Source organism: Apodemus sylvaticus, chromosome 1 (assembly GCF_947179515.1).
Source record: "Apodemus sylvaticus chromosome 1, mApoSyl1.1, whole genome shotgun sequence".
Lineage (NCBI taxonomy): Eukaryota > Metazoa > Chordata > Mammalia > Rodentia > Muridae > Apodemus > Apodemus sylvaticus.
Window position 1 is genome coordinate 182,803,478 of NC_067472.1, and position 24,405 is coordinate 182,827,882.

General features: G+C 42.6%; 1 protein-coding gene across 4 annotated transcripts in view; it reads right to left on the reverse strand.

Moving 5' to 3' along the window:
* LOC127671830 (zinc finger protein 568) overlaps positions 1 to 24,405 on the reverse strand; it is a 53,245-nt gene that overhangs the window by 22,850 nt on the left and 5,990 nt on the right. For 3 of the 4 annotated variants that reach the window (XM_052166887.1, XM_052166879.1, XM_052166870.1), the window contains exons 5-6: positions 14,740 to 14,866; positions 14,411 to 14,506 (exon numbers count right to left, since the gene is read on the reverse strand). In XM_052166887.1, the coding sequence (XP_052022847.1) occupies positions 14,411 to 14,506; positions 14,740 to 14,866 (223 nt within the window). Of the gene's footprint in view, positions 1 to 4,380; positions 7,114 to 14,410; positions 14,507 to 14,739; positions 14,867 to 24,405 lie in introns of those variants that run through there. The other variant, XM_052166894.1, reaches the window with a different exon arrangement.

Consider the following 24,405-nt stretch of genomic DNA (forward strand, 5'->3'; position numbering starts at 1 on the left):
AAATCCAATATGACTCTTAACCCTTCTTCTATGGAATGTTTACTAACATTTACAAAATGAAGCCACCATATAAAATAGAATCTTTGAAAAGCCCTCCCCAACTGGCTTCTTTCAAGGTTTGCTCCCCCCCTCTCCTTCTCTTTTCTTTTGCAGTTTTAGTATGGTAAACAGATACAGTTTTTCATATTTAATCTGTTTGATATTCTTTTGTGCCTATTGGATCTGTAATTTGCCATCTTTAATTTTGGAAAAGTCTCAGTCATTCGTTATCAACATTTTTGTTCCTTTATCTTTTCCTTCTGACATCCCAGTGCCACTTCTGTCACTTCAGTTTGGGGGATTTCAGCTGACCCACTTCCAGCCTCCTGCATCTCTCTGTGGCCGTGCTCAGTAGACTGTGAGCCTTTTGAGCCGTGGGGAATCTTCCTGTCTCTTTGCTTACATTACTTATCTGCTTGCACACTTGACTACAATTTCCACAACACTCCTATTTCAATCATACTAATCTTAAATTTCTTACTTTTGAATCTGCATCAAACCTGAGTCTGGTTCTGTTCGTCTTTGTGTACTTGGGCTTTTTCCCGACTTTTAACATGCCCTCCAGAGTTTAACTGAAAGGATTTGATGTAAACATGCTAGACTGTTCTGAGGTTTCTGAGGCTGGCTTGAGTCTCCTCTAGTTCTCATGGGTCCTCTCATCCCCTGGCTAGTAAGGTCTCTATAGTCTATCTCATAACCATGCCGTTACTGCTGTGTGTGGTGTCCTCCTGCTGCAGAGCTTCCGTGTGCAGGAGGGAGGGGAAGCACTCACTGTACTGTCAGGAGTGTGTGGCCTTCAGAAGCTTACCTGTCTGTCCCTTCAGCCTCTTTAGCAATACAAGACAAAGAGTGTTTAGTGCCAGATGCTCGTTCCTCCAGCGGGCCAGGTTTGTAACACCCTTCGCCTAGGAGAGCAGAGCGCTGCTATAGGCGACTCTCCCTACTGTGTTCCTAGACAGCTGAGCTCTCTGCACCCCGCATGCTCACCATAGGAGGGCAGGAGCTTAGTGTGCATGTTTATCTTCCACGTGCACAAATCCTGCCGAGTTCCCGTCTACTGGGTCTCTCTGGTCCTACCTCCTAAGGCAGAGGAAGGAAGCGGTGTGAACACACGGAGGACTGATCACTTGTCCCTTGGTGAACAGTTATAATCAGTAAAAGCCGCGCTTAGACTCCAGGGTCGGTTCACAGCTGGGCACTTCGTCTCATCCTGCGAGTTTAGCCCACCTTTCTGGGGCAGGGAAAGCCCCTTCCGATCTGCAGTGACAAGTTATTCTCTGTTTGCTTTGAAGCCACGTTGAGGAACAGGGGGTAGAGGTGGCATTTTGTGCACTTCACACAACTTTATGTGTTATATGAAATACAGGCCCAAAGTAAAAAAAGAACACAGAGAAGGGGGAAAAAGAAACCACCGAGAAAAAGACAGGCTAGCCAAAACCAAAAACCCAATGCATGACAGCTGAGAATGTTTACATAGGGTTCTTATGTGAAGAACAAAGTACATCACGTGACGATTGTTTATTAGTAAACAGTGTCCACTAGCACGATCCCTGCTATCTATGACAAGCCTCTGCCCATCATCCTGAGTTCCATGTATGTAACAGTCCAAGCTACAAGTCATAATTACACTACAGAAGTTTTATCTGAAAGAGATTTACTTATGTGAAATTAACGTCAAACAAATGAAATTAATGCTCAATTATAAAATCTAAAGACCCCTCTGACCAACATCCTTAATTCCTGATGTTAAAAATACATTAGTGGCTTTTTGCTCATCAAATAATACTGTAGAGATGATGAAATTGCAAACATCTTAAAGCCTGGCTCATACATTAAGAGAATGAGGCCCTGGTGGAGAACATTGTTGCTCAGAATTTGGAACCCTCCCTGCTTCCAGCCAAAACTAGATACGCCACTAAATTAATGGCTGTGAAAGGATTCACATGGGTGTGGGTTAAGACTGAACAACAAAATTGTGTATAGCCACCTAAGGGACTAAAAAGGGCTTTTCATTCCAAAATGTATCAGTTAACAATGAAATTAATGCCTATGTTAACCATATGCAAAACTCACAGGGTAAGAACAATAACATCACAATGCGAATTCCCTAGAACATCGTAAATCTGCATGTTGCTAAACACATCAGTAACTGGTTAGCTAACAGCCTAACAAGTCCATTGTGGAACAGGAAACATGTAGAGCTGATGATATCCTAAAGTAGTACACAAAACACATCTTCAGCTGGGCACACTATGATCTCAGTACCTTGGGAAGCTGAGGAGGGAGGATCAGGAGTTCAGTGTCAGCCTGAGCTACATACACATGGAGACCTGTCTGGGAAAACTACAGTGGGGACACAGTGAGTGCCTGCCAAATATGCAAAGCCCTGGCTCCATTCCTAGCACTGTCCACACCCAGAACCCAATAACCACCAAGAAACAAGCAGCACATTTCCTACTGCACTAACTTCAGATAATGTGGGCGGGGATGTGGCCCAGTTACAGCCCTGGGTTTAAGAATGAGCGACTCCTAAGTCAGGCAGCGCTGCAGTTCTCAGCACTGGGAGGACCAGCAGCTCACGCTCATTCTGGGCGACACAGCAAGTTGAAGACAAGCCAGGATACAAGACCAGGCCTTGTGTGAAGTAAATAATTTATGATAAAGATTTACTTGAACCTAAGACATCATTGCTTCAAAGATTGATTTGAATGAAGGGGCTGGGTATGACTGGCTCAGTAGAGGAGCTGTCTAACATAAGCAAGGTCCTGGCGTTAATCCTCAGCACTTTATCAAAGAAACACCCAAACCTCCCAAGAAAATAACCACGGTATGTCTGCTAAGGCTGAGTTCATCCTTCCGTTTTCATACTAAAAAGCTACTTGAATTTATTACATCATTAATTGCAAGTATTCAAATATCAAAAATATTAAAATGTGAAACCACAGCATCCAAATATCAAAAATAATAAAGTGTGAAACAAACCACAGAATAAAGCACGCTGACTGTACCATTCTAAGCACTGTGTGGGCACACATGTTCGTGTGGATTCATTGTGCATGCACACGTGTGCAGGTCAGAGAAGTTAGAGGACACCTTGGGTATTGTTCCTCAGGGGCTCTTCACTTCTGGGAGAAAGCAAGGAATTTCTAACTGGCCAAGGGCTTGCAGAACAGGCTAGGCTAGTTGGCTAGCAGGGCTCAGTGATGCCTCTCACCTCAATGCTGGGATTATAAATATGAATCAGTAAGCTTTGCTATTTTTCTTTTTCTTAAAGCATGTGTTCTGGGAATCAAACTCAGGCTCTCCTGTTTACAGAATGGGCTTTACCGACTTCTCCCAGTCATAGTCTGTTTCCCAGGATGGGATCTCACCATGGAGGCAGAGTAACTTCAGTCTTAACCCTTTGTGTCAGCTCATGGGGTGCTAGGAGGCAGATGGAAATACTTCTGATAGAATGGTTCAGCATCTGAAAGGCCACACGAATCCTTCTGAACATTTTATGGGCACAGGTTTAGCCAGTTACTAGTGAGAAAGAACTAGAAAAACTATCATCCTGGAGGAAAAAAGGAATCACCTTGTGTGTCATATAGGTCATTTGTATAAAGAGAATCAATAGATCATACTCAAGTAGTTTGAATGAATAGTTCTATTTTGATATTAGAAAATATTATTAGTGGGTATCACTAACTTTTAAGATTTATTTTTAATTTTACTAGTCTTTTTTTTTTTTTTTTGGAATTTGGTTTTTTCGAGACAAGGTTTCTCTGTATAGCCCTGGCTGTCCTGGAACTCACTCTGTAGACCAGGCTGGCCTCAAACTCAGAAATCTGCCTGCCTCTGCCTCCCAAGTGCTGGGATTAAAGGTGTGGCACCACCACCGCCTTTAATGAAGAGACAGAACTAGAATTGAGCATGTATCTTTCTAGTCTATTTTAAATAGCTTTACTCCATACAGATTTCAATGAGAGCAGTTCTATTCTTTGCAAATGTTGTCTGTGACCCATACAGACACATACACAGCATGCTCTACTGCCATTTCTTTCCCACTCAGCACTGTTTTAGGTAACCATCTCTGCAACACAATACGGATCTACTTGTTTCTAACTGCTACATGCTGTTTGCTTCTTGGGAAAGGCCATATTTTATAAATTCATTAGCCCACTGCTAGGTCTCCAGGTTTTCAATTTATGTATGTGTGTTTCCTCTTCATTATTTGCAAGTTTCTAGAGCCTCTAATAGAAATGAAACTAATCTGAACCAGAACTGTAGGATCTTTTTTCATTTTCAAAACTGATCCTTTGCCTCCAAGTTAAATATTGTACATTCTTTCTCTTCTGTATATTCTTCTTCTTCTTCTTTTTTTTTTTTTGTTTTGTTTTTTTTCCAAGACAAGGTTTCTCTGTGTAGCCCTGGCTGACTTGGAACTCATTCTGTAGACCAGGCTGGCCTCGAACTCAGAAATCCACCTGCCTCTGCCTCCCAAGTGCTGAGATTACAGGTGTGCGCCACCACCATCCGGCCTCTTCTGTATATTCTTAAGAGGGTCATGTAGCACACACAGGCTTGCCTCAATCCAAGCTGACCTTGAACTCCTAAGCCTCCTGCCTCTATCTCCCCAGCACTGGAATTGTATGCACGCACCATTAACCATTACCCAATGGTTTCAAGGTTCGACGTTTTCTCAATTCAGTGTTCAAGTCTGACGTTGGAATAGTGTTTATTATGTTGCAGCACTGTTTGTACTTTTATTTTCTCCATGAGTCAAATGTTCCAGAAACAAATGACTAGATTACTGTTCTTTCTTTGCCGGCTCCCGAGGTCACGTATGATAAGCAGCAAGCCCACGTCACACAGCTCTGACCTGGGCATCCTGTGTTTACCCACATCATTATGCTCCTGTGCTACACTGTTCAGTGGCTATAAATTTAATTATAAACACAGCTGTTCGAAGAACTAACCAGGTATTTAGAATATACTTGGGTATATTTTTTGTTTTGTTCTGAGAGAGGGTCTCACTACATAGCCCAGGCTGACCTCAAACTGGAGATCCTCCTGCCCTGAACTCCAGACTTGTAGGGATTACAAGTATGTTTGTACTAGTCTTTTTCTAAAATGATTTCGGCAATCTTTGGCATTTTTTAATTTACTGAGACACAGTCTCACTATGCAGAGCAGGCTGGCCTCCATCTTGTGGCAATCCTCCTTGCCACCCAAATGCCTGGGTTATAGGCAAGCATTCACATGTCTAGTTTTCACTTCTTTTTCATGTGAATTTTAGAATAATTTGATAAATACTATAGAAAAATGGTATGAGATTATCTGAAACTGTATTGTCTACAGACTTTCAGAACTGAATCTTACAATGGTACATTTATCTATTTACACATTTCTCTGCATGTACTCAGGAGTGCCAACTTTTCCTGAGACCTTGGTTTGGCACCCCATCAGACACTTCAAGTAAATCGGGGAACAACAGATGAGAGGAACTCATTTAGCAGGTGGGGCGTTGCTCACCTGTATGGCCTCTCTTATGTATAGAAAGGGATGCACTTTGAGAAAATGCCTTCCCGCACTCATTACATTCAAAGGGCTTCTCGCCAGTGTGACTTCTCATGTGGATAATTAGTAATGAGCACTGAGAGAAGGCTTTCTCACATTTGCTGCATTCATAAGGTTTCTCGCCTGTGTGACTTCTCACATGAAGAGTAAGCGACGAGACTCGAGAGAAGGATTTCCCACACTCGTTACATTTAAATGGTCTCTCTCCAGTATGGATTTTTTCATGTTCAAGGAGATTTTGTCTCTGACTAAAGGCTTTTCCACACTGACTGCAATGATAAGGTTTCTCTCCAGTATGAATTTTTCCGTGCTCAGTAAGATTTGATTTCTGGCTGAAGGCTTTCCCGCACACTGTACACACATAGGGTTTCTCACCGGTATGAGTTCGCTGGTGTCTGATGAGGTTTGACAACTGAATAAAAGCTTTCCCACACTCAGAACATTCATAAGGTTTCTCTCCAGTGTGGATTTTCTGATGGGTAATAAGATTCTCTTTCCGGCTGAAGGCCTTCCCACACTCCGCACACTCATAGGGTTTCTCGGCAGTATGATTTCTCATGTGTACAGTAAGGGAAGAACTCTGTGAGAAGGCTTTCCCACACTCACTGCACACATAAGGTTTCTCACCTGTATGGCTCCTCATATGGATGATGAATACTGAGCACTGAGAGAAGGCTTTTCCACATTTATTACATTTATAGGGCTTTTCCCCAGTGTGACTTCTCATATGCAGAGTGACAGATGACATTCGAGAGAAAGCTCTACCACATTCATTACATGTATAAGGTTTCTCCCCAGTGTGAATTTTCTCATGCTCGATAAGATTCTGCTTCTGGCTGAAGGCCTTCCCACACTCCTTACACTCATAGGGCTTCTCCCCAGTGTGGACCCTCTCATGTTCAATGAGATTGGATTTCTGACTAAAAGCTTTCCAACAATCCTTACATGAGTAAGGTTTCTCTCCAGTATGGATTCTTTGATGTCTAATGAGGTTGGACATTTGAATGAAAGCTTTCCCACATTCATTACACATATATGGCTTTTCCCCAGTATGAATTTTCTGATGTGTAATGAGATTTTCCTTCCTGCTAAAGGATTTTCCACATTCACTGCAGCCATAAGGTTTTTCTACAGCATGATTTTTCTCATGTCTGAGGAGGTCACATTTATGAATGAAGTCTTGTCCACACTGTTTACATATAAAGGGCGCTACAGCACAGGGTGAGCAAGGGTCAAATGATGTGCCACACTTATCACATTCAAAATTCTTGTCTCTTACACAGACGCTCTTAGAACTAAGAAGGTCTAAATTTTGTTCCAAACCCTTATTAAGTGAATCACAATCATAGAGGTTTTGTCTTGAAAGAACAATATCTGAGCTCAAAGGAAAGATCTTTGCAACCTTTTTACAATCAGTGACATTTTCCTCAGTCAGAGCTTTCCGGGAGATAGGCGTGCCTTTTCTCACCAGGGTTTCCTGTTGTTTCTCCATCTGCTCATCAACTTCCCAAACCTCTAAAATGGAGGACCAAAAACCATTACTTGTAAAATTTTCTAGCACTATACTATGAACAATTTAGAACTTTGAATCCTTATAAGTCTTAGTCAGCCAATAAGAAACTAAAATGCAAATGCCATCATTCTTTTTTCTTTTTTTTTTTCGAGACAGGGTTTCTCTGTGTAGTCCTGGCTGTCCTGGACCTCACTCTGTAGACCAGAATGGCTTCGAACTCAGGAATCCACCTGCCTCTAAATGTCCTCATTCTTAAAGACTGAGACGTTAACTCCTACAGGCGACATTATAGGGGAAAAGCCCAAAGCAAACCAAAAACCTGGCACTGATGGGATTTTTTTAAAAATCAGCATCCTTGATTATAAGGAAGAAATCAGCAAAAAGAATGGAATTGAAATGAGGAGTAAATGCATAATGGACTAGAGTAAGGGGTCAAAGGCCAACAAGATATAATGTGGTTAAGCATGGCGAGCAAGACTAAATATGGATGTTTATTTCTCTTCCTTTCCAAAAAGAATAAAGAGCCAAACTTCAGAGGCATAAGAAATAGAAAGGATGCCGGGCAGCGGTGGTGGCGCACACCTGTAATCCCAGCACTCTGGTAGGCAGAGGCAGGCAGATTTCTGAGTTCGATGCCAGCCTGGTCTACAGAGTGAGTTCCAGGACAGCCAGGGCTACACAGAGAAACCCTGTCTCTCGAGAAAATAACAAAAAAACAAACAAAAAAGAAACTGAGAGAGCTGAGCGTAATGGAAACGTCAAAGCTTCTGCTTCACAAAAGACACGAGCAAGAAGACAGCACAGACAATAAGTTCTTACAGAACATACATGAGAAAGGATTATCATATGACACATACAAAGAAGACAGAAACCTTGAGACTAAAAACAAAAGCAAGCCAGGCAGTGCTGGCGCACTCCTTTCATTCTAGGTCTTAGGATGCAGAGGCAGGTGCATCTCTGTGAGTCTGAGGCCAGCCTGGCTACACAGAGAAACCCAGTCGTAAAAACAAAAACAAAGCAAAATAAGCCCCCAAACTCCAACACTTTACAAGGCGTGGCTGTACATGCCCGTGCTTCCAACACTTGGAGGTTAAAGCAGGAAAATTAGAAAATCGGAAAGGCAAGGCTATCCAGAGTCAGTGCGATCATGCTCTCCCCCAAACAGGAACAACTGCCCTACCTGCCACAGAGCATCCCAGTGAACAAGTGAAGCTCTGCCGTTAGGGAGTGTACTGCAAACCACAACATGCGAGAGACATGACTGAGCAGCTATCAGAGTAACCCAAACCTCAAACATGGATACCTCCAGACGTTGACAAGGACCCACAACAGGGATGCTAACACCGCTGCTGGGAATGTAAGATGGTACATCTACTCTAAAGATAGTCTGGAAGCTGCTTGCAAAATTACATTTCTCTCTCTCTCTATATATATATATATTTTTTTAAATACTTATTTATTTTATGTATATGAGTACACTGTCGCTGTCTTCAGACACACCTGAAGAGGGCATCAGATCCCATTACAGATGGTTGTGAGCCACCATGTGGTTGCTGGGAATTGAACTCAGAACCTCAGGAATTGAGCTTGGTGCTCATAACCACTAAGCTATCTCTCTAGCCCCTAGATATCTTCTTAAACAAACTTACTACATCATTTGTTCACCTGTGTACTTATTTGAGGGAGGGGCACCTGTGTAGCATGTGTGGAGGTCAGAGGACAGCCTGCAGCAGTCAGTTTTCTAGTTTCACAATGTGGGTCCCAGGGCTCGGGCTCAGGTGGTCAGGCTTGGTGAGCCATCTCACTAGCCAACAAAATTAAATGATACTTTCAAATGATGATTCAGTAAACATACTCTTTGGTATATGCCCCAGTGAATTAAAAAAAAAAAAAACCTAATCTTACCATAGTTTTTGTTTCTTTTCTTTTTTTAAGAAAAGGATAAAACTAGTAACTAAAAACAAGAAATTAAAAATCTGATTAGGGAGCATCAGACAATACAGATCTGCTTAAATATTATAACATCTCTTCCAAGCACAAGAAGTCTTTCTACCCAGCAGTGGTGGGGCACGCCTTTAATCCCAGCACTTGGGAGGCAGAGGCAGGTGGATTTCTGAGTTCAAGGCCAGCCTGGTCTACAGAGTGAGTTCCAGGACAGCCAGGGCTACACAGAGAAGCCCTGTCTTGAAAAACCAAAAATAAAAAACAAAAAAAAAACCCAAAAATAAAACAAAAAAAAAAACCCCAAAAAACCAAACACCAAAAACCAAAACCAAAAAAACCTACAAAGAAATCAGACTAAGGAGATGATCAGTTGGTAAAGTGCTAATCTTGCAGGCAGGAGGGCCTGAGTTCAATCCCCAACATGCACATGCAAACAGGAGGGTCCCTATAGTTCAAGGGTCATTCAGTTTAGCCCAACTGGTGGCCTCCAGGCCAAGGAGAGGGTCGGACTTAAAGGAAGTAGGCGGCAGTTTTGAGGATATTTGTCCTCTGTCCTCCACACACTTACAGAAAGAAAAGGGGAGCAATAGCTCCACGAGAGCAGGAGACACAAAGCACAAGTTCTTTTTTGCTTCCATGATCTATCAGAGAGTCCTGGGAAATCTGCCCACTGTCTCTACCAAAAGCCCATTAGTTTTCATAAAGTAACTATTATGAAAGCATTTGAAGATTAGGTTGTCCAAACGACCTCCAATCCAAAACTCTTAGTAAGTATGAAGAGACTGTCAACTATGTAGTTAAATTTATTTTAAAACATGCTTAATGAATAAGCTACATTTCCAATAAAAAGTATAAAGTGACCAGGAGTCGAGCCCCTTTATTCACTGTGGTTCTGGGACAGCAGGTGCCGTCACCTGGTCCTATGGGTTCCCACACCTGCGAGTGCCATCAACTGTGAGGTGCAGACTACTTTAAACCTGTTCAGTTGAAAGCCCTGCTTACAAGGGACCTCTGTAACTTCGCTGCCACTACACAGAAGCTAAACCCACACAATGAAAGAAAGTCTTTCAAAGTACAGCCGGCCAACGCAGGAATCAATTAGGAAAACAAAACACAGGATCTTCTCGGTGGGCTAGGTTTTCAGACTCCAATCACTCTGGTGGCTGAAGAGCAGCAAGACAGGGTCCCTTACTGGGAACTGAGCCTAACATGAGCCCGGAAAAGACAAAAGAGTTCTTCGGTTCTGGAGGTATTTAAGGTAATAGTCCCACACTGTCGTTTCTAGAGCTAGGTAAGCATCAAATCACTGAGATGAACAGATATATCAGGTAGGCACACAAAAGCAAAGTGTCCATATGTTACAACTGTTCAGAGATCTCCTATGACCTGAACCTGAAGGAATGAGGGTCCTAAACTGCGAGGTGTCACGGGAGGACCAGAGATGGGAACATAAAGACGACACCCAGCTGAGTGAGGAGGACTGCGTAAGCTATGGACCTGCCAGCACGAATACTATGCAGCAGGGCATCTTATACAGTTTACTGAGGAAACCAGACAAAGCCAGCCAACTGCCACACAATGCCATTCCGTCAGCAGGGAGCTTATCCTGAAAGGTTGTACAAAGGAAGTCAGGCTATCTTGATGGTGCACAAGCGAGCCTGTCAGGGGCCTTGGGACTGATAACCACAGCCCTTCCTGGGGAAGAGTCTGTTTCCAGGAACTGAAACCCTGAATCCCTTGAGACCCTGGGCCCCACTCCAGCCTTTGTCAAGTCTGCCCATGGGCTAGGATGCAGATATTAATGTTTTCTTTGCCCTTCCAACAGAGCTTCTGAAAGTTTTCAATTGGCCTGGTCCCTAACATTCCAGGGGAAGTTGAGAAAAGGAGTCATGCAAAAAGTATTTCATAGGCAGGGCGGTGGTGGTGCATGCCTGTAATCCCGGCACTTGGGAGGCAGAGGCAGTGGATTTCTGAGTTCCAGACCAGCCTGGTCTACAGAGTGAGTTCCAGGGCAGCCAGGGCTACACAGAGAAACTCTGTCTCAAAAAACCCAAATAAGCAAAAAGCATTTTATAAAACAAGAAGAAATAAACAGTGAGTGGGACCTAAAGAAAAATCCAAATTTAGAGAAGAGGAAAGAGGAAAGCTATTTCCAAGAAGGGTGCTATATGGGATCAATAGAGCAGAGTCCTCCCTGGTTCATTATAGTGGTATATCAAACATGTCTCCCTCTACAAATAGAAAGAACTAGAAAATGCATCCTCAATGAAATTTTAACTCCAGAATAGAAGCAAAGAACAGAAAATGGGTTGGTAGGTAGAGAAGAAGTCCAGCGGTTAAGACTTCTCTCAGATAAGATATCTAGGAAACAGAGTTCTGCAAACCATGGGCAGATGTTTTCCAACTCTGAGATCCTGGTGTGTTGACACAGAAGGCACTGAGCTGACTGCACGTGGTCCTGACAAACGGCAAGGGAGGATCAACTGAGTAAGCAGGTGCAAAGGAACCTTACTCTGGAAAAACACTGTTGGCACAGGAGGGAGCAGGGGAGGGACCTGAAGATAAAGGAATCATGACCATGACAGTCCCTTCAGCTTGGGACAACGGGTAACCCAACGTTGAACCCAATGGCATGGTCAGGGTGACGCACAAAGATTTCCTATTAGCTCAGAATATTTTGTTCTCTTTGTAGTTGGTCCAGGAGAAAATGCCCCAACAATGAAACTCCTGAGACTAACAATGAGAATCAGAAAGCACGCTATCAAATCTGTATATGACAGTACAAAAGGGACACCCAAAAAAATCTTTGGGCTGCTGGAGATGTTTGGTGGTAGAGCACTTACTTAGAATGAACAAGTTGGGGAGGATATGTGTGATTCCTAATACTGGAAACAAAACAAACAAATGTACAGAAGGAAGAAAAAAATCTGCAAGTCTAAAGGAAATACTGATCATAGCAGACAGCATTTCTAAAGCTTTAAAGAAAATGCAACAGCTAGGCGGTGGTGGCACACACCTGTAATCTCAGCACTCTGGGAGGCAGAGGCAGTCGGATTTCTGACTCTACAAAGTGACTCAGCCTGGTCTACAGAGTGAGTTCCAGGACAGCCAGGGCTATACAGAGAAACCCTGTCTAGAAAAAAAACCTAGTCAAAAAAAAAAAAAAAAAGAAAGAAAGAAAGAAAAAAGAAAAGAAAAAGAAAAAAGAAAAGAAAAGAAAAAAGAAAGAAAATGCAACAACGCAACTCCCCACATCTGAGTCCCTGACTACTTTGTGGACAAGCAGACCAAGTTGAGTTATGAGGAGAAACCACCAGGCTTCTTTCCCAATATTTAAAAGTGAAAAATAAGACAATACTGACTAAAGCTCACAAGACAGCCAATATCATCAAATATAATAATTTAGAAAGGTGTATTCTTTATGTTTTAAACTTTTTTATCTATATTGGAGTATACTATGTGCATGTGGCACCCAGGAAGCTAGAAGAGGTTTCAGAACCCTGGAATGGGATGTACAGTGGTTGGGAGTTACCTACTGCGGCGCTGGGAACCAAACCCAGGTCCCCCGCCAGAAGGCAATGCTACTGACTGCCGAGCCATTTTCTAGTACTCAAAGGTGTTCTTAGATACAAAATAAGTCATGCTGGAGATGTGGCTCAGCTGGTAGAGTGCTTGCCCAGAACGCACAGTACATGCGATCTCCAGTGACACACAAACCCAACTCTTGAGAGGTAGAGGCAGAGGGCCTGGAAGTTCAAAAGATCTCAAGGACAGCAGGGTCTCTCTAGAGATCCAACCTTAAAACAAAGAAAACAAAAACCCATCCAAACACACACATTTACACGAACAAAAACCCACTAAGTTCTAAGTTTCATGTACATAGACTTTGTTTTGTATGTTGTTACATGCCCATACCTCAAAGAGTATTTTATTTCTACTACTATTGCTATAAAGGGACATTCTTTTTTTCAATGTCCTCCTAGTTCTGAGGATGTACTCCTGGAAACTATTAGTTTTATGTGTTACAACCGAGTACCTCACTGGATTGTCGTACAACTTGACACATCTTCTCAATCAATTCTAGCATTTTAAAGGGAGACAATCCCAACATCTGTAAATTCAAATGGTTTTATAATTTCCTTTTCAATTCTTTCAAAAAAAGTTTTAAAAGTTTTAAACTTTTCATTTCACATTATTTACTTCCCAAGGATGTCAGAAGACAGCAAAGTCCCTGAAAGCAGGGGAACAGACAGCTGTAATGCCGTGAGGGCACCAAACTCAGTGCCAAGAACAGCCAGTGCTCTTAACTGGTGGCAATGTCTCCAGCCCCCTTCCGATTCTTAAAGAACTTGTTTTTCTTTTTCGTCTAAGACTCAGGTAAACAACATACAAAATGTAAAAAAGAGAACTTAGAAAGCTCCATTTCTCAAAGTAGAAAGAAAACAGACAAGCAAACAGGGAACGTGGCAAACTCATACATCCAGTATAGTCCTAACAAAAATCAGCATGGTTTTTCCAAATAAGGCAGTTAAATCTAAAATACATATGGCAAAATAAACCGGAGCTCTGGAAACAAGGAAGTGAATACGGCTGATAGAGAGGACACAGTGAGGAGGATGAAGGACACTTTAAAATGTATTTTTGTGCTGGGTGGTGGTGGCGCACGCCTATAATCCCAGCACTTGGGAGACAGAGTTCGAGGCCAGCCTAGTCTACAGAGTGAGTTCCAGGACAGCCAGGGCTCCACAGATAAACCCTGTCTCGAAAAAAACAAAACAAAACAAAACATAAGTATTTTTAGATGGTTTGCATTTTTTAACCTAGTGGGCAGATGAGGAGACATGGATAAGTAGGAAGGGAGGAGACACCATAGTGTTTTCTAAGGCAGGACAGGAGCGTAACCTTCAGAACCACAGGACTTGTGAGGCCTGTGACGTACAACGTACAACGGAAAACACCACTCCTAATAAAACACAAGGTGAAGCTTTTCAGAGTGCAGTGAAACCAAGAATAAAGGAACCCCAGGTATAAACTAAGGCTGGTTTTAAATACCACAGTCTACAAAACGCTAACGATGTAAGAAGATAAAGTGAACACGAGAGAGGCGGGGGCAAAGATCACAGAAAGGTAAACGGGACACAGCAGAAGACGAGCATCCTGAAATCACGTGGCTTCTGCCCTTCTAAAGTTTGAAAAAAGAACACAACTACAACAGGGCAGAGTCAGTCCTGTAGAAATGTCACACACATCTGTCATTCACAAGACTAGGGCCTTTAAGGACATCTTGGGAACTAACAGAGCCCTTACTCAACTGTCAGTGGCTCTCTCATCAAGAGCCACTTCTCACTTATTCACCTGGAGAGCGTCGCCAAAACATCTCTTCCTCCAGTACCCACGGCTCCTCTTCTTGTTCCAACTTGAAGATCACATCTGGTTTGCTGACTTGACAACCTGGTTCAGGAAACAGGAAAGACCTTGCCTGTTAATGCTGGCGATGATCTACAGATCTGGGGCTGAACCCTGGGGTCTTGAGGCCTTCGGAAGGAGAATCAAGGAACCTGCACAGTGACAGGTAATGTAGCCACCCGCAGGGCTGGAGCATGTGCAACCATGAGGGAAGGCCAGGCTCATCGGCAAACTAGGAATGAAAAGGAATCGAGTGGGAAGTGGAAGGCTCTCCTTACCCACGGTTACTAGGTTGCTGTAGGTCTCCAGCATCACATCTCTGTACAACTCTCTCTGAGCAGGCTTCATGTGCTGCCATTCCTCCTGGGTGAGGTCCATGGCCACATCCTTGAACGTCACTGTTTTCTATAAAAAAAAAAAATCCCAATTAATCTGAAGTCATCAAAATTAGGGCCTGTAATCCAAATAATAAGAATGTGGCTAGTAACCATAGTAACCAAGGGCCAGTCTTCATAGTCACCAAGCTTCACGTGTGCAGAAGGGACACTGCATGGCAGTGAGAAGACCCTGTAAGGGTCGGTGACCCCGTCAGCAAGCATTCCTTCATGCTGTCATTAGCTGACTGGGGCAGTCACTGAGTGTCACTGTGAGAGGGATGAAAGAGTTGAACGTGACTCTAAGGAAGGAGCGCAGACCTGACAGGCACTGAGCTATTCTAGTCCACTGAGAAAGGGTGCAGGGCAGAGTAACAGGGAAGAGGAGGAGGCAGGAAGAAAGGCATGGATATCTGAAAAGGCAAAGTTCAAAATCTCTACTGTACTTTCCAGATCAAACATACAATATGCAGTCAGACACATGAAGGAAGGAGCAGAGAATGCAGGTCATCAGTCTAAAATTGGACGATAAATCCATGGTGGCAAGAGGGAATGGTTATCAAGAATATAAAATATTGCTGGTAACTAGACTAAAGAGGACCAAGTTAAACATCAAAGAAAGACTCAGAGTTTTATTTACAATCAACACATTAGAATTAATACTATGGTAACAGCATAATAAAAATAAAAAAAGGAAGTATTTCTGGAAAAGTATGTGATTTGATGACTAGTGCTTGCTTTTAAATTGGGGTCTAGCTCAGACAATGCGGCTGCAGAGCCACAACTTTTTACCCATCATGCTATACTTTCTTTCCCAATGAGTGGGAAGGTTCTCCAATTGCCACAAATAACTCAATTTAAGACAGAAAACTGAACACAAGAGAACTCTGAGACCCAAAACCATTTCTACTGCTGAGGTTTAATGGAAAACGTGTCAAAAATTCATAGGAGAAAAAAAGATACCAAACAGTCAAATGCTAACTACATGTGAGGCCAAGATGAAGACCAGTCTGGACAATGCAGGAAAACCAGGTCTCAAAAAAGGAAAAAAAAAAAATAGATGAGGAGAGAATGAAGGAATCACTAAAAAAACAACCAACCAAAACCCTTCAGATGGCTCAGCAGTTAGTGAGGGGCACTGACTGCTCTTTAGAGGAGCGGGGTTCAATTCCTAACACCACATGGTGATGCACAGACATACATTCAGGCAGAATACTCACAGACATAAAAATAATATGATGTTCAAAAAAAAAAACTTTAGTGCAAATACTTGGTATTTAAGAACTGATAATGGCCGGGCGGTGGTGGCATACGCCTGTAATCCCGGCACTCTGGGAGGCAGAGGCAGGCGGATTTCTGAGTTTGAGGCCAGCCTGGTCTACAGAGTGAGTTCCAGGACAGCCAGAGCTATACAGAGAAACCCTGTCTCGAACAAAACCAAATCCAAAAAACCAAAAACCAAAAACCAAAAAAAAAAAAAAAAAAAAAAAAGAACTGATAATGTGGGCTGGAGAGATGGCTCAGTGGTTAAGAGCACTGACAGCACAGGTCCTGAGTTCAATTCCCAGCAACCACATGGTGGTTCACAACCATCTGTAATGGGATCTGATGTCCTCTTCTGAGGTGTCTGAAGACAGCTACAGTGTATTCACATCCATAAAATAAATAAATCTTTAAAAAAATACAATTAATAAACTTAGAATTTAAAGAGAGCATGCACTAGGACAGGACGGTGAGTCACTGTCTTTGTTTAGACAAGAGTCTCAGGTTCTTCAGGCTGACCTGAAACAGGCTACGCTGCTGAGGTGGGAGAGTATTTTCTGCCAAATGCCTTGCATAATGAAAGTAAATATTGTGTTCTCTTTCTCTCTGCATCCCAGGATGGTTTCTACAACATCTCAGAAATACAAAACCCCCAACAAAACACTATATAGGTGAAGTAAGACTGTCCAACAAGTGATAGATGACTCCTTTTGTTGACAATTTGTAGGGACTGTGTGCAGGTGCAGACTGTGATGTAAGAAGCATTATATATATGTAAAAAAGGCATTATATACAAAACATGCTGACAAGTTCCATGGGTTTCAAGAACTGTGTCCTAGGATGAAAACACTAGCATGGAAAACAGTCTAACTTTTCAACACTTTCTTTTGTTTGTTTGCTTTTTGGGTTTTTTAGATTTGTTTTTTTTGAGACAGGGTTTCTCTGTATAGCCCTGGCTGTCCTGGAACTCACTCTGTAGACCAGGCTGGCCTCGAACTCAGAAATCCGCCTGCCTCTGCCTCCCAGAGTGCTGGGATTACAGGCATGTGCCCGGCTTTTTCAACACTTTCTTAAACATTACAACTCCAGGCTGGGAAGATGGTCAGTAGGTAAAAGCTTTTTCCATGCAAATCTAATGACCATAGTTTGCTCCCTATAGCCCACAGGGGAGAGAGAACTAGCTCCCAGTTGTCCTGACTCCTGCAGATGCACTGTGGCTTGCGTGCATTGCTAAGTAAACAGTGTTGCCGGGCGGTGGGGGTTCACAACCATCTGTAATGGGATCTGACACCCTCTTCTGGTGTGTCTAAAGACAGCCACAGTGGATTTAGATATAACAATAAATAAATCTTTAAAAAGTAAATAAAAATAAATAAAAAGGTGGGTATCACTGTGCCCAGAATGTAATTAAAATAAAGAAAACCAAGGCTGAGCATGGAGGCTCATACATTTAATCCCAGCACTTATGAGGCTGAGGCAGGCAGATCTCTGCTTTCAAGGTCTGTCTGGTTTACAGAGCCTGTTCCAGGACAGCCAGGGCTATAATATAGAGAACCTGATTCAAATCCTCCTCTCTCAAAAAAGACAAAGCAATCTAAGTGGGCAATGGCTCTGAATACGTGTTTGTTTGAAAAGATACACAAATGGCCAATAAGCCATATGCATTTTTTAATATTGCCAGGCATTAAATATATGCAAGTCAAAATCACAATGGGACAGACTTCATATACAGCAGTACAGCTACAAAGAACAAATGGCAGGTGTTGAAGAGGAGACAGAAACTATATCCCTCTTGTACTGCAGGGGGCAGGTAAATGGTCCAAGTAATTTTAATAATAAAGAAATGACTTGTTCAAATTAAATTAGGGGGCTGGAGAGATGGCTCAGTATTTAAGAACACTGACTGCTCTTCCTGAGATCCTGAGTTCAATTCCCAGCAACCACATGGTAGTTCACAACCATCTGTAATAAGATCTGATGCCCTCTTCAGGTGTGTCTGAAGACAGCAACAGTGTACTCATAAAAATAAATAAATCTTTAAAGTGTTAAAAAAAAAAGTTTAAGACGGGCAGTGGTGGCACATACCTTTAATCCTAGCACTTGGAAGGCAGAGGCAGGCTGATTTCTGAGTTCGAGGCCAGCCTGGTCTATACAGAGTGAGGTCCAGGACAGCCAGGACTACACAGAGAAACCCTGTCTAGAAAACAACAACAACAACAACAAAAAAAAAAAAAAAAGAAAGAAAGAAAGAAAGAAAGAAAGAAAGAAAGATTGATTAAAGGTATGACTCAGAATTCCATACCTATATACACACAAGAGAAAACTGGAAATGTCATGTAAAAACTTGTACTCGAGGGGCTAGAGAGAGAGAGAGAGAGAGAGAGACAGCTCAGCAGTTAAGAGTACTTGCTGCTCTTCTAGAGGACCAGGGAGGGTTCAATTCCCAAGGCCCACATGGCAGCTCAGGAGTATAATTCACACCCTCATATAGACACGCATGCAAGCAAGACACCAATACACATGAAATAAAAATAAATTTAAAAAAAACTTGTATTCAAATGTTTAAACGGGTTTATGCATTAATAGTCAAAATGTGAATCCAGCCAAAAGTGGTGGTTGTGGCTACAATCCTGCACTTATGAGGCTGGGCAGGAGAGTGCAAGTGAATTCAGGCCAGTCTGGGCCACGTAGTGAGAGCTTATTTCTAAAACAAAGATGGAAATGACTCTAATGTCTATTAGTCAACAGATTACATGTGGTATATACACACAATGGAGTATTAGAAACTTTTATTAGGTGTGTGTGTGTGTGTACGTACACAGAGGCCAAAGGTGATGTCTGGTGTCTTCTTCCTGAATGCAGAGCTCACTGATTTCAGCTAGTCTAGCTCGCCAGCTTCCCCTGGGACGCCTGAGTGTTGAAATTACAGGTGGCCACCATTCCTGTCTAGCTTTTACACAACCTGCTTTATGTATTCATCTGTCTCCTAGTACCTATTATTTAGAAGGTTTTTTTTTTTTTAAAAAATTAAAAATAAAAAGTACTAGAGACTAAAGATGCCTCAGTTGGTAAACACGGGCAACTGAATTTGGATCACCAGCACCCACAAAAAAGACTGAGAAACTGCCTAAACCACTAATCCCAGAAACAGGGAGACAGAGATGAAGGAGTCCCTGTGCTTGCCGAGCAGACAGTTTAGACTTCCAGGGAAAGTGAGGGAGCCTGTCTCAAAAAAAAGGTGGGATGCTGAGCGTGGAGGTGCAAGAGGCAGGCGGGGCCTGTGAGCCTAAACCCAGCCTGGCCTGTACAGTGCTTCAGGCAAGCCACAAATATACAATGATATATAATGAGACCCTGTCTCAAAGGGAGGGAGGGAGGGAGGGAGGGAGGGAAGGAGGGAGGGAGGGAGGGAGGGAGGGAGGGAAGGAAGGAAGGAAGGAAGGAAGGAAGGAAGGAAGGAAGGAAGGAAGGAAGGAAGGAAGAAAGAAAGAAAGAAAAGGAAACAGGGAGGTAAGGAGGTAGGGAAGGAAGGAGGGGAAGAGGGGGGGGTAAGAAAATAAAACTGGTGAAAAGCAAGTGAAGAAGACATCTGTGTCCCCTCTGGCCTCCACAGACACTTGCACACACATGCAAGCTATGTTTACATACTCAAAACACAGTATGAAATGCTGATACAAGCTGCAACACAGATGAACCCTGAGTTATATGTTATATGATTCTATTTAAAGGAGAAGCTGGAACAGGCACTCAGTTCTACTCAGAAAGACTTATGCTTGCCACCATTGGAGCTCTGGGAGGAAATTGGAAGTGAGAGTTAATGAATACAGGGCTTCTTTTTGGGAATGAAAATGTTCTAACAATATGGCTATGACTATGAATATAATTGAAAAAAAAATAGTGAATAGCTGAGGAAACTTTATAGCATGTAACTTATAGTTCAAAGTTCTTATTTAAGCTATAAAGGTAATTCTCTGTGTTTAGGATCCTTTAAACTCAACATGAAGTAATGCCCTGAGCTGGGGTGCAGCTGAGTAGATAGTCCTTCTAACATGCAGGATGACCTGGGTCCTCAGGATTGCAAAAGCTAACTTCACAAGCTGCGGTGGTGAGCTGGCTACTACACTTACTTCACTCTGCTGCTTTCTAAAGCCCCATCTGCTAGCGTGGGCTTGTCCAAGCCACTGGCTAAGGCGAATGGACATTAGTGCACAGGGGAGCCAATGCTCAGCCACACTTCTGCTCTTTACCTGGCTTCTCTAGCCATGCCATAGAGGCTGACCCAGGGAGGGGCAGCCCTGTCCCAAGCACCTTACAAGCTCCACGCAACAGAGCGAGCTCACTGCACTCACACATGAACCCCAAAACAGAACTGCCCAAGTAGTTACCTAGGGGACCCCAGGAAGGACAAAGTTTTATTATGTCACTTAAAAATCAAAGCACGTAAGGGTAACTAACACATTTCCGACTGAAAATCCAGTCTCACTGTAGGAAGATATTCAAACGAAGCTGGATTTAGATGTTCTTACTGGTTAATGACGCCATGGATGCTGACAGGGGAAGCCCAAATCCTGCCTTCACACTTACTGTGCAACCCTAATATGACAATCAAGCCTCCCTAATTTCTCATCTGTAAAGTAGCACTGCTCTCAACCATTCAATGACAGTTTTAGAAATGAATCACCCCCTGGAATATAAACTATAAAAAAGTATTAAACAGAGTCAAACCATTCTTTCTCAGAGGCTCTAGTAATTAGTAAGTCCCATATAAAAACAAAATAAAAATTGCAACTCTGACAAAAAACAAAAGCCAATTGACAGGAAAATGTAAAAGCAAAAATAGACAGCCTGCCCTCACCTTGCTTTACAGTCAAGGATAACCTTGAATTCCTGCCCCTCCTGTCTCTGCTTTCTAGATGCTGGGAAGCAAATGTTGCCTCCACATCCAGTTCATGCAGCAGTGCTGGAGACCTGCGGCAGGCTCTGTGCATGCTCGGAGAGCGCGCGCTCAACTGAGCCACGCTACACCCAGCCTCACTGCAGAAAGTACAATCAGTGCTTTACAGTTTAGTCCATATTCTTAATGTGTTAACTATACACACACATATATTCATATTCATAATAAAGCACAGACTTATTAAAAATAAAAAGGGCAGCTGAGTGGTGGTAGCACACACCTGCCCAGTACTTGGGAAGCAGAGGCAGGTGGATTTCTGAGTTGGAGGCCAACCTGGTCTACAGAGTGAGTTCCAGGACAGCCAGGGCTACACAGAGAAACCCTGTCTCAAAAACCAAAATAAAATAAAATAAATAAAATTAAATTAAAAATAAAAAGGGCAAACAACAGGGATAGGCATTTGGCAAAGATTTGCATTTCTTTACTCTTGGTTACATGATCAGAGTGTGGGCACTGGAGCAAAATAGTTGGTCATTTAACAGACTCATAGTTAATGAAAGTCATTAAGTTTTATTCTTCTTTTTAAGAAAACCACAGACTCTGGCAATAAGTATTAAGACTCCAGAGTTCCTGGTGTTTCCACAGCACCATCCTCTCCATTTGAATAATAGATCAAGTCTTGAAAGATGACAAGGTTTACAGTGAAAGCACAGAGGCCATCAAGAGTCGCTGTGTGGTATTCCGGTGACTGACAGCATTTATACAAGCTCTTTCATTAAGGTCTCATAAGTATTAAACCAAAGTCTTTCAAAAGTCCACACATTATTCCCCAATTCTAGTCATTCTGAATTATTTTTAGTTCTCAAAAATATTCTAGACTTGGTTTTGGTACATACATAGTTCTAGGAATAACATTTATAGTCTTAATTGGCAGAAGTATCTATAGATTATGTTTCTAAAGTATTTGTAATATTTTGGGTCTCAGAAATATTATATAAATTTTTTTCTTCCATATCATCCAGCAGATCCAGCTGTGTCTGCTCTGCTTCCTGAAGGCTGGGATGAAGGCCGTGCCCACCACAGCTGGCCTGCTCTGTGTCAGCGCAGTTCGCGTCTCTGCACCCTTCCTTTTTGTCTTTTTTATGTGCCTAGGTGTACAGAACTGAGAGCAAACAATGCCACGGAGCAATCTGGCTCTGCCTCTGCCTCGGTGGGATGTGTCTAGTTTTCACCAATAAAGAAGGCATTGGCTTTTAGTTTATTGTGGGTAAAAAAGTCTGCATGTACATGTGTGAACAATTTCTTTTTTCTTTTCTAAGACAGGGTTTCTCAAACAGCCCTGGCTGTCCTGGAACTCATTCTCTAGACCAGGCTGGCCTGTTCGAACTCACAGAGATGGATTAGATCATCCTGCTTCTGCCTCCGAGGTGCTGGGATTAAAGGCCACCATGCCTGGTGTGAAAAATTACTTAACATTGTTAACAAGTTCTTAACATCTAGGCATTCTTAAGATTTTCTAACTTAACGTGGCAAAAGGTCTAACAAGATGGACAAGTGGCGGAATGGCAGTGGGTGCCGCTGATCTCAGAGCCAGGGAGGCAAAGGAAGTGGACCTGTGTGAGTCTGAGGCCAGCCTGATCTACACAGTAAGACCCCGCCTTCAGACAAAAATAAAAAGGACAAACAATGGGGAGAGGCCATTGGCAAAACTGATTATTTCTGTCCCCCCTGTATGGCATCAGGATGTGGGCACGAGAGTGTTGCTTTGAATCCTAAGTTTATTACACACTGGTACTTGATTATACAAGCTTCTTGACCTCTATTTTCTACTTTCTTTATCTATAAAAATTAAAGTAACACCTATGCCACCGGCTCCTGATACACAGTTTATAGCAGAATCATTTGTCACAACAGTATGCTACACATCACTGTAGAGGGCTCTCCTGACTCACATGTAATCTATTCATACACAGTTAAGAGGTGCCATGGATAAGATCAACATCCCAATCATTTATTTTTTAAGATTTCTTTATTATGCATACAAAGTTCTGCCAGCATGTGTGACTACACACCAGAAAGGGACACCAGACCTCATTACAGATGGTGGTAAGCCATCATGTGGTTGCTAGGAATTGAACCCAGGACCTCTGGAAAAGCAGTCGATGCTCTTAACCTCTGAGCCATTTCTCCATCCCTCAACATCCTAATTCTACAACGAGTTTAAAACTGGTCATTAACCCTGTCTCGAAAAAACTAAATCCAAAAAACCAAACCCCCCCCCCAAAAAAAACCCTAAAAACTGTATCTAGTAAATTTTCTTTTTATAACATAATTTTAAGTATTTGTTAGCCATCTGTATTTCCTCTAATTCTTCCTCAGTTTCCTTATTTAATTTTTTGTTTTGTTTTTTTTTTTTTTTGGATTTGGTTTTTTAATTAACAAAACTTTTTACTTTGTTAATTATTGATTTTTGAGAATTACCAGTTTTCCTGATATTTGTGTGTAATGTGTGTGTATACATGTATATATATAAACATATAAGAAGTGCCCCTCATTGTCCTCCCACAGCAGGAGTGGGGTTTTCCTGAAGAAGTCCATTTCTGATACAAACCCTTTTGAGCAGAATCAGCCCATCCAGAGAGCAGCTCAGGAAGGAAAGACTGCAGAGCTAACAGAGTAAGCGGCACCAAGTCAACTGTGGAGCCCTCAGTAGGTGCCCTTGATGCCCGACATTCTTTTGGAATGCAATCCGTTACAATCCCCATGTTACATGATGAAATTAAGGCACAAAGAAATTAAAATACTTCTCCAAACAAGGTCACGTTCTTTATAGTCACTAGACAAACTTTGAACTTAGTCCGTTAGGGCAGAGTGACACTGTCAGCAGCAGAGAGGCCCTCATGAGCCTTTAGATCACTGGCTCTCAGCCTGTGGGTCTGACCCCTCTGGGGCCACCGAGGACCATCAGAAAACACAGATTTTACATTATGATTCATAGCAATAGCAGAGCTAGTTATGAAGTAACAACAGAAATAATTGTGTGGTGGGTGAGCACACACAAGGAACTGTATTACAGGTCCCGGCACTAAGGAGGCTGTGTGTGTCCGCTCGGTGACAATGAGAGCTGAAGAAAAAGGCAGCCAAGAGAAAAAGGCTCGAAATCCAGGAATGAGCAACGTCAAACACACAAACTGAAAGAATCAAGAGTGGAGCAAACAGAGAACATCACCCCAAGAACACTGCGCTGAGCCGGTGAGACGGCGGCTCAGTGGGTAAAGACACCTCGCAGCAACCCTGATGACCCGAGTTTGATCCCGGGACCCACAGGTGGAAGGAGAGAGCCACCTCCAACAAGCTGTCCTCTGACCTCCACGCTTAACACAGGGGCAGGCACACTTCCCCAAATAAATAGG